This window comes from Crocodylus porosus, unplaced genomic scaffold, assembly GCF_001723895.1.
Source record: "Crocodylus porosus isolate Cpor-Errol unplaced genomic scaffold, CroPor_comp1, whole genome shotgun sequence".
Classification (NCBI taxonomy): Eukaryota; Metazoa; Chordata; order Crocodylia; family Crocodylidae; genus Crocodylus; species Crocodylus porosus.
In genome coordinates this window covers 3,872,518-3,882,704 of record NW_017728944.1, presented here as the reverse complement: position 1 = coordinate 3,882,704, position 10,187 = coordinate 3,872,518, and the positions used below count along the sequence as shown (strand labels likewise).

At 55.8% G+C, this 10,187-nt stretch overlaps 1 protein-coding gene across 1 annotated transcript in view; it reads left to right on the top strand.

Moving 5' to 3' along the window:
• Nucleotides 1-258: 258 nt before the first annotated feature.
• Nucleotides 259-10,187, top strand: part of HAP1 (huntingtin associated protein 1) — a gene marked incomplete at its 5' end in the record, with an annotated part of 26,968 nt that continues 17,039 nt past the window's right edge. The window contains 2 exons of the mRNA XM_019550495.1: nt 259-430; nt 3,322-3,516. Of these exons, the coding sequence (XP_019406040.1) occupies nt 259-430; nt 3,322-3,516 (367 nt within the window). The remainder of the gene's footprint in view (nt 431-3,321; nt 3,517-10,187) is intronic.

Here is a 10,187-nt window from a genome sequence, read left to right as displayed (position 1 = left end):
CAGTTTTCTGTGAAAGTAGCCAAGGGTTGTGAAACCCTTACAGAGACACGGGTGGCCTGGTGTCTCAAGCACGGGGAGTGGGGAGCCAGAATTCGGGCTGCATGCCCAATCCTCGATAGACTGTTGTAATGCCTGGTTCTTTCTCCCCAGGTGTGGGACGAAGAGGGGATCCTGCAACTGCTCAGAGCCCCATCACTGCTTCTGGGTGCAGGGGGGCAGGGCTGTACTCCACACATGGCAGCTGGCTCCCCCTTGTAAACGCCAGCCAAACTGGACACCTCGGGACCGTGTGAGGCACTCTTTGGCCAGGGCCCACCTGCCCCCCACCTCCTCCTCAGCCAGGACTTGCCTGCAGCTACCCTGCTTCATGCCAGCCAGGACCCAAGTGGTTCTTCTGTGGGCAGATGCCACGATGCCACCACCATCACTGGTGGGTAGAGCCAGGATGCAGCAGGGGGTGGGGAGAGCCGTGGAGCAAGCCTTGGGGACGGGGGGCTGTTGGGCTGTTTCAGGAGGCTGGGGAGTTCAGTGTGTGGGGGAGGGACAGGAGGGGCTGGGACCCATGGGACAGGCCTGACCTTAGGACAGGAGGGTTCCCTCTGCATTGTTCCCTTTGTACTGTGGAGAAGGGGCTGGGTCCTCATGCTGCCATCCCAGCCCCCAGGGAGCCAGGCACCTGTCAGCGGGTTAGAAGCAGAATAGCCTGTGTCCTGGCCAGGCTGCTTGGGCTTTGTTTTCCAGCTGCTGTCCTTCTTCCCCATCTCCTTTTTAGCTGGGTTGGTCTAAGGACATAGGCAGACAAGGTTCTTTGGGTAGATATGATATCTTTTATTAGACCAATTAAATAGTTGGAAAAAATGTTCGTTGCAAACTTTCGGGCACAAACACCCCTCTTTAGGCATAGGGAGAGTCTGCTGGTGTTTGTGCCCTCCCTGGGTATAATAGAAGCCAATATGAAAAATGCAGGTCTGTGAAAATGCAAATGCCTGGCAATAACGATCTTAGGGAATGGGGGACAAGAGGTGAGAGACATGTTGGCAGGAGGAATGTAGAACTGATGACACAATGTAGCTGGTAAAATGCAGATGGGTTACCTGAGGTTGTCAGATGGCAGGCAGGTTATAATGTGCCCATAAGCGGCATTAGAAGATATTATTTGGGGGGCCTGGGCGGTGCAGCGCGCACCTGCCCGACCTCACCCTTCCCTCCTGCAAGGTCGTTCTGGGGCCAGCGTGTGCCGGTGTTGTGTGTGCAGTGGCAGAGGAGCACACGATGGTGGCACTGGGCACAGCACTGCAGCGGCAGTGGCGCTGGAGCCGCTGTCACTGGCTCAGTTTGTGTGGGGGGCTAGGCCCCATTAGTTCCGGCCTTCTACCTCTTATGTTCCGTAAATCCAATGTCTATATTAAGTCCATGATTTTTTGTATCCAGTAGATTTATGAAGGGAAGTTTGTAGGCTCGTCTATGAAAGGTGTTTGTTAAATTCCCTTTGAGGATTAGAAGTGAGAGATTGGACAGAGCGTGGTTATTTTGAGAGAAGTGTGCACCCACTGATAATTGGGTATTTTTGTCTTTGATAGATTTTCGGTGTGTGTTCATTCTGGTGCGCAGTTGTTGTTTGGTTTCTCTTACATATTTTGCATCAGGGCATTTAGTGCACTGGATGAGATCCTCAAACAATTGCAACCCATACTAGAAGAAGACCCAGTTCTGAGAGATCTTTCCAGAACCACCCATCCTAGCCTTTAAACAAGCACCGAACCTTGCCAGTGTCATCACCAGAAGCAAACTTCCTATGGCTCAAAGCACACTGGATCCAGACCACGCTGGGACAAAAATGTAAAACCTGGCAACACATCTCCACCAGTCCCACAATAACTACACCCCACAACAGAACCACCACCATTCCTGGATCTTACACCTGCACCTCTAGAAATCTAATATAGCTCATTCAGTGCAGTGAATGCCCTGATGGAAAATATGTAGGAGAAACTAGACAACTGCATACCAGAATGAATGCACACCAAAAAGCTATCAAAGACAAGAATACCCAATTACCTGTGGGTGTCCACTTCTCTCAAGGTAATTACTCTGTCTCCGATCTCTCAGTTCTAATCCTCAAAGGGAATTTACAAAACACCTTTCATAGAAGAGCCTATGAACTTCACTTCATAAATCTACTGGATACAAAAAATCATGGACTAAATATAGACATTGGATTTATGGCACATTATAACCTGCCTGCCATCTGATAACCCCAGGTAACCTGTCCACATCTTACCAGCTACATTGTGTCACCAGTTTTACATTCCTTCTCCCCCATCACACCTGTCTCTCACCTTTTGTCCCTCATTCCCTCAGATCCTTACTGCGACACATTTGCATTGTCACAGACCTGCATTTTGCATCTTGGTTTCTACTCTACCCAGGAGAGCACACAAACACCAACAAATTCTCCTTATGCCTGAAGAAGGGGGTTTGTTCCCCGAAAGCTTACAAAGAACAATTTTTCCAACTATTTAGTTGGTCTAATAAAAGATATCACATCTGCCCAAAGAACCTTGTCTGCCCATCCCCTTCTTGGCACTTTCTCTACCAGTCTGCCTGTGTCTGGCCAGTAGGTGGCAGCAGGTTTGTTCTTCCTGGAAGAACCAGGGGAGAAAAGATGGGAAGGAGTAGGGGTATGTGCTCCCATGCAGGGAGGGGAAGGGATATGTGCTCAGGGCTCTGTCCCTGGGGTCTCTCATCTCACGTGCACCACAGGGAAGAATGGCAGAAGCTGGACTGACTCACAGATGTGAGAACCTGTTCCCTTGAGGGAGCGCCAGCTGTGATCTAATCCCCATGTGGGGGAACCAGCTGGCCCAGGGGAATGGGGAATGGAAACTTTTAAAGGTGCTGGCTTGGATCTTGCCCCAGGGCAGGGGGCTCACTGGTTCAAGGAGAGAGGGAAATGGGCTCCTCATACTTGGAGCTCTGCCGATACTCCTCCATCTTAACCCAGAGGTCCCTGCTATCCAGGCTCTGAGATGCCCCTAAGATGTATTGATGTCCCTCAAAATCTTGATCCAGAGCCCCCCAAACCCGCAGCCCCCTTCTGTGTTAGCCCTGGACTCTCACCAGGCTCTACTGCCAATATCCTGCCCTGCAGCTCCCTGCCATCCTAGAACCGGGCTTCACCACCACAGCTTTGCTGGTGCCCCTCTGTCCTAACCCAGAACCCCTCAAATGCTGCTCCCCCTCCTATTGCAGCCTTCCCTTTCAGCTCCGTGGCTGCACCCTGATCCCCTCACTGACTTGGGTTCCCCCTTGTGCTTCCAGACCTGTGTAACAGTGGCAATATCCCTGAGGTGGAGATCATCAGCTTGCTGGGGGAGCAGCTGCCCCGCTACACATTGCGGGCAGACACGGTATTTGGCTACGACCACGATGACTGGTTGCACGTACCCCTGGTGCCCCCTGAGGTGCCTGCCCACCTGACGCCCCAGCAGATTGAGGAGACCCTTCAGTACTTCCGTGAGTGCCAATGGGTGAGGGACTTGGGGATCATCAAGAGGATGTGAGGAGGGCTGGGGATAAAGGGTCCTACTGTGGGGTGTAAGGGGCTGTGAGGGAGATGAAGGTTGGGGCTATTTAGCTAGGCTGTGTGGTGGCGGTCGGGTGCCTGGCCCATGCCGTCCTCCCAGCCCACCTGCTGGCCTGTTTCATGGGGCCAGTGTTTTCTGTGTCTGGGATGCATGGGCAGTGGGGGAGCTACTCACAGGTAATGAGCAGCTGGGTGGAGTTCCAGGCCCAGAACATCCCCAGCTAATTCTAAGACAGCTTCTGCTGGGCTGAGCCAGAGCCTCTTAGAGCTGCAGGTTCATCATCCTGGAGGGCCCCCTTGCCCTGGATGTTCCCCTCCCACACACACATATGCACACACACTGCACTTGTGCAGCTCACATGGGCCAGGATCAGGTGCTGCTGAGCCCCAGCCCCGGGGAGGAGAGTCAGGGAAGATGTACGCTGGGAGCTGGGGTTGTGGGGAGTACGTGGTCACTGCATGTGAACTTCTGGGGAACTCTCTGCTCCCTTTGTCCACACCTTGGCTGGGGGCCAGTGTGCTTTCCCTGCAGATTGGGCCACTTCTCACAGTGATCCAAGCAGGATATTCCAGTATGTGCCAGCTGGTGCCAAGTGTGCCTGATAGGGTAGTTGCCCTAGGCAGGGGGAACATGCCAGCCTGGGGCTGCACCTGTCCCAGGTGGGAGATCCCTTCTGCCAGGGGTACTCTCTCCTTCCCTCATGCCTGGTGGAGTCCTCTGCCCCCCAGAAATACAAAAGCGTTTGCAATGATGGATGGGGAAGAATTCATGTATCCGAGACCCTCAGAAGGCCTTGGGCTGTGTTTGAATTGTGAGTCCAAAGGAGTCCTGCCCACTTTCCCAGCCAAACCTGAGCCTGTGCCAGTCAGTGACCTGGATAGGTGCGTGTGTCTTCTTCCCATGTGAAAGGCTGTTCCCCTGGGAAGGGTCAAATCCAGCCCAAGGAACATGGTCTCTGATGCCCCACTCCACTCCCCGCCCTGTCAGTGATGGGTGTGATGGGAGCGTGCAGTGGGGATGCTGGGCTTTGCTCCTTGATTGCCTGACCTGGGACTTTAAGCTACCATCAGAAATAGCCCCCTGTGTAATCTGATTATGGAAAGAGGCAGACACCTAAAGCAGGGAGCAAATCCTCTGACCAGGGATTACAGGGAGGCTGCACCTCCTGTCCTGTGGCAAGAAGTGTCAGAGCCTCTGTCCTTGGGCACATGTGCCTGCCTGGAGTCTGCAGTGGGTTGGACTTGGAGGGCTCCCTTGCCCATCAGGCTGGGGCTAACCTGTGTCCTAACCTGTGGGGAAGGACACTGAAATGTTACCACAGGCTGGACACAGCCAAGCCCTGAGATGGTCCAGTGGTTCTGGCAGAGGGACTGGAAGCCAATACTCCTGGGTTCCCCCTTGAGCTCTGGGAGCGGGACTTAATAGTTAGAGCAGGCAAGGCTTGGGATGCAGGACTCCTGGGTGCTATACTCAGCTCCGGATTGCAAGTGCAGTGGTTGTCAGGGAGTTGGCACCCTGTCACGGACTCCCCCCATGACAGCAGCCAAGCCACTTCACTTCTTTGTGCCTCAGTTTCCCTTTGGTTTAGTGTTACTTCATGAAATGGAAGGAATTGACCAGTGGCCAAGAAGAAACATTAGTTGGGGGACAGGCAGTGCCGATTCCTGTGCTTTCCCCTCCGGAAGAGAAGGGAGGCCAAGAGCCCAGAGGAGGAGGGTACATCTAAGGGAGAATTGAACCTGCTGCATGGTGCAGAGACATCACCTGTGTGCGCCTGTCAGAGTCACCCAGTTGGACTCCTGTTTCCTCCCTGCTGCCCTGCCTCTCCCTCCTCCCATCTCCAAAGGCTTCAACACATGCTGGCGAAAGCTCTTCTATTATTAAAGTTTTGGTATTAATTATTCAGGCCTCCCCCTCCCTTGGGTCCTCCTTGTTACCTCTGCAGAACTGCGTTTATGGAGGACCTGCCAAAAGAGCCAGACTGACTACGGGTACAGCTGCCGGCCAGCCAGGGACCGTAGGACACTGCAGTGTAGGCATGTGGGTCTGTGGTGGGGGAGGTGGGGCATTCGGGCTCTGCATAAGGGTCTGTCTGCGCCTTGCAACACAGCCGATTACCAGCTCCGAAGCAGCCCTTCCATAGCTTGCTAATTCCTTGGTTGCAAGCACCGCCGTGAGCATACAAGCCCTGCAGGACTTGCTCCCTGCCTCTGGTTGTGGCGCCCACTCTACCCATTGCTTTAGGCACATCCGTGCAGCTAAGGGGATTCCTAAATGAGACATTCTCAGGCAGAGCAGGAGGCCCAGGGCTTATTCTCTCAGTTTTGGAGGTTGGGGGGGGGGGTTGCCCAAGGGACAGACTGGGGTTTGGGCTGCTTTGTTTTTCAGTGATAAGGACTGAATGGGCAGGGGGTCTGGGAGCAGGTAGCCCCTACCGCCCCTCCTGCCCAGGTAGAGCTCTAATCCCCTTCACCCCACCTCCAGATTCAGGGGCAAGAGACCTGATATCGTCTCCCAGTGTCTTGCTTATGGCCCCTTCTGCATGGCTTGCCCAGTACACCTTATCCTGGGTCCAGCCACCTCTTCCTTCTGCTGGGGACCAGAGGTCTCCCTGCACACCTCTAACCCCATCAAGCAGGGGCTTTCAACCTTTTTTCATTTGCAGCCCCCTAAAAAATGTTGCATGGAGGTGCACACCCCTTTGAATGGCGAGCGTGGGCCTTCCCATGCTTTTGATTGATCACAGTCATCTTTTGCGGACTCCTTAGACCAGTGGTTCCCAAACTTTTCCTCAGCACGACCCCATTTGTGGCCCCGTTTCCTCAGCCCGGCCCCTCACTCCCAGCCCCCATCTGCTGATGTAGGGTGGGGCAGGGAGGGGGCTTGGCAACTGCGGCCTTAGAGATAGTCTGGCTCTGGGAAACCACTGTGGTGGCTGCATACTGGCCTACTTCCCCCACAGCCCCCAACACCCACCCAGGTGACACTTCAGGCCAGGGGTCGGGTGAGGGCTGGTGGGACCAGTGGCCGGGGCCAGTTCTTCCATCAGCCCAGCCCAGGAAGCCCTCCGCACGCCGGCGCTGGGCAAGGGCAGCTCCTGTGCCCACATCCTGGTCTCACAGGACCACTGCCTAGGAGCGAGCTCCAGAGCAGGGCTGCGCCCCCCGCCCCGCCAGCCGCGCTCGGGAGCGCACTTCCAGGCCCCCCCGCGGGCGAGGAGCACGGGGAGGCCGGGGCCGGCCAGAGCCGGTCCATTGCGCAGGGGAGGGGGGCGGGCTCCCTCCCCGCAGGCAGAGCCCCTCGCGGAGCTGCGGGCTCCCCCGGCTTGGCCACCCCCGCTCGAATGAGCCCGACCCAGCCAGGTGCGCCCGCAGCCCCTCCACACCCTATAAATAGCGGCGGCGGCGGCGGCGCTGCGCGGAGCCGGGCATGGAGCTGTGGGGCGGCTCGGCCGCGTACGCGCGGGGCAGGGGCAAGGCGGAGCTGCGCGGAGCCGCCGACATCCTGGCCCGGGAGCTGGAGGAGGGTGAGCGCCCGGGGGGCTGGGGGTGCAGCGGTCCCGCTTGCCCCGGCCCGGAGCAGCCACGGTGGCACTGCAGGGGGGTGGCTGTGGCTGTGGCTGGGGGCTCTGCTGCGGCACCCAGGCAAGGCCTGAGGGGTGCCCGCTGCTGGGCACCCTGCTCTCCTCCCCACCCAGGGCTGCCAGCCGCAGCGGGGGAGCCCCTACTTGCGGTGCCAGCTCTCCCGGGAGGATGTGAGGGGGGTGCTAAGTGCTCTGGAGGCTGCGGGGTGCTTGGATGCTGCTGGGCTGGTCTAAGGACAGTAGGAGACCAGGTTCTTTGGGTCCATGTGATTCTCCCGTGCTTGCTCCTGCGGCTGTACAACTGAGGGCAAGCAAAACTCAGGGACATCTGAACCCTGACTCTCTGGAGTTGGGCCTGCAAGTAGGATGCCTGCTAAAGGTTTTGGAAATATCTGAACACCCAGGTGCAGGTGGAGGATGTTTGCTGGTACTAGGGCCATTTATGGTTCTGGACTCATGGATTTGGAATTGGTTTTGGCTAATTTGGTCTTGTATACAAATAAAAAAAGAAAAGGGGGGAAATCTCTTTTATCAGATTGACTAAATAGCTGGAAGAACTTTGCAGGCTTTCAGGTGCAAATGTTCTTTGCAGGCTTTCGGGTGCAAATGCCCCTCTTCAGGCATAGGGAGAGTTTGCTGGTGTAATGTGTGCCCTCCTGGGTAGATTAGGAGCCAATATGCAAAATGCAGGTTTGTGAAAGTGTAAATGTGTGGCAGTGGGAATGTGATGCAGCTTGCAAAGAGCAATTTTCCCAGATATTTAGTCAGTCTAATAAAAGAGAGCACATCTACCCAAAAAACCCTGTCTGGAGGGTGTGGGTTTTTTTGGGGACTTCCTTATACAGGTTGGGGGGGGAGGTACTTCATTTCTGGGGCCGGTGTGGCAGCTTTTGCAGTGCCAGGGTTGATGGAAGCTGGGGTGATGTGTATGTGTAGGGGGTGCCTGCGATGCCATGCTAGCTGCAAGGGTGGTGGCCTGCCCCAGAATGGGTCAGGTCCATGGGTGCCTCAGCTTGGGGTCTGGCACTGCTTCTTAACAGCTCTGGCTGTTTGTATCTCCTTTTTGAAATACCTGGAAAAGTGGGGAGGGTGGCATTGCTTTCTGAAGTATGCAGGCAAGCTGGCAACATGCAGCCCTGGGGTACAGCATAGGTAAGCAGAGATGGAATTCTGGGTAGGGAGTGTGGGGCAAAGCTGGGGACTGGCTGGCAGGATGCTTGTTTACTTGGCTTGGCCACTGATTTCCTCCCCCCCAAATGTTTCCTCTCGCAAGTCAGCCCCTCCTTGTACCTCAGTTTTTCCATCCTGAGAATGGGTCCTCTCCTGAATTCTGAAGTGCTCAGAGACCTTGTGATGCTGTAGCAGGGGGTAGGTCTGGTGGCAGGCTGGGGAGCAGTAGCCCCAGTTCTCACTCTGGCTCATTGTGAAGGCAAGATGCCAAGGTGGGTGATAGGGTCTCTGATGTGCTCTGTGATCTCTGCTGCCCCAGCTTGGTACGGGTGGGATGCAGTGTCCAATCTGGCTGGAGTGTGGGCACTGCCTGATGTAGTATTGGCATCATGTGCCAAATCCAGGTTAAGCAGTGTCAAAGTAGAGCCTCAGCTGCTTCCGTTTCTTGCTCCCTTGGCAGGCAAGGTAAGTAGAGGTGCCATGCTGGCCCCAGGGATGAAGGGGTGCTTCCTTATTGCTTATAGTATCTCTAGGGTAGGATGATACTTTCCCTATTCCCTTGGTATGGCTGGCTGTGTAGTGTGGCACTGTCTCCCCTGCCCTTGGCTGGGAGGGGCTGTGCTGGTTGCCCAGCAGAAAGACATGGGGCTGAGGTAGGCACTGCTGGGTGCCTCTTATGCATCTCCCTTTGGGTGCCACTGCCCCTCCCTTTGAGTGGGGTGTTGGCCAAGAGCTAGAGGAGCAGCCTGGGGATGAAGGATGTTTTACGACTGAAGACAAATACTTCTTACAGTTCTGGGACCAGGATGGGAGAGGCCTGGCAGAGCACAGCAGGGGGTGGGGTCAATCTCTGGAGATTGTCGTGTAAGGTCAGATACTAGTTTGCAGTATGAAGCCCCCCCTCTGCTTTTCCCCAAGGGTTTGGACCTCCCAATGTCCTGGTTTCTGAGACAAGGCTATGGGGCAGATGCCCACCCTTGTGTCCATCCTACTCTGAAGCAAGCAGAAAGGGGGAGGATGCACGTTTTGCAGGCTGCAGACCTCAGCTGGCTCCCAAGGGCCTGTCACTCACTCACGCCTTAACGAAGCTCATGCTCTAATTATTTCCAATTACAGTTCAGCTGCCTGATGAGGTGCTGGTGGGGACCCCTGCAGAGACCGAGCCCCTGTTGGAGGAGGGGGGAGAGGGTTGAGGTCTTGAAGCTGGCCCCGCCTGCCATGTGGACGTGCCAGCTTGCACGCAGTCCTGGCACTGGGAGTGTGGGGTGCATTGTCAGGCAGGGAGGGGGTGGTGGGATTAGCCAGGCTGTTGACAAGACAACGGCTGGGCAGAACCGGACAGGAGGCTAACAAGGCCAGCGGGGCAAGGGCTTTGGGAGGGGGCAGACCCAGGGCTTCCCTATGGCAATGCACCTGCCATGGCTTAACCCCTGGCTGGGCCAATGTAATGGGATTTGTATGATCTCCAAGCTGTTCCTGCTGACCCATTTTACACCCCACTCCATGTCTGCGTCAGCCCAGGGAGCACAGAGCCAGGGTACAGGGGTAGCCAGGCTTCACACAGAGGGTAGGACAAAGCAATCCTAATTCTCTGCACCCTTCCTCTACCCTGCCCCACCTTATTCCTGGATGGAGCTCCTCCTTGTATTGCCCAGGGCTGGGAGGGACCTCTTTCATGATCAGAGGTCAGGAAAACAGATCCTATGATGACAGGCTGAGAGCCACGGGACTCTTTAGCCTGGAAAAGCGCAGGCTCAGGGGTGATCTGATGGCCACCTATAAGTTTATCAGGGGTGACCACCAGGATCTGGGGGAACGTCTGTTCACCAGAGCGCCCCAAGGGATGA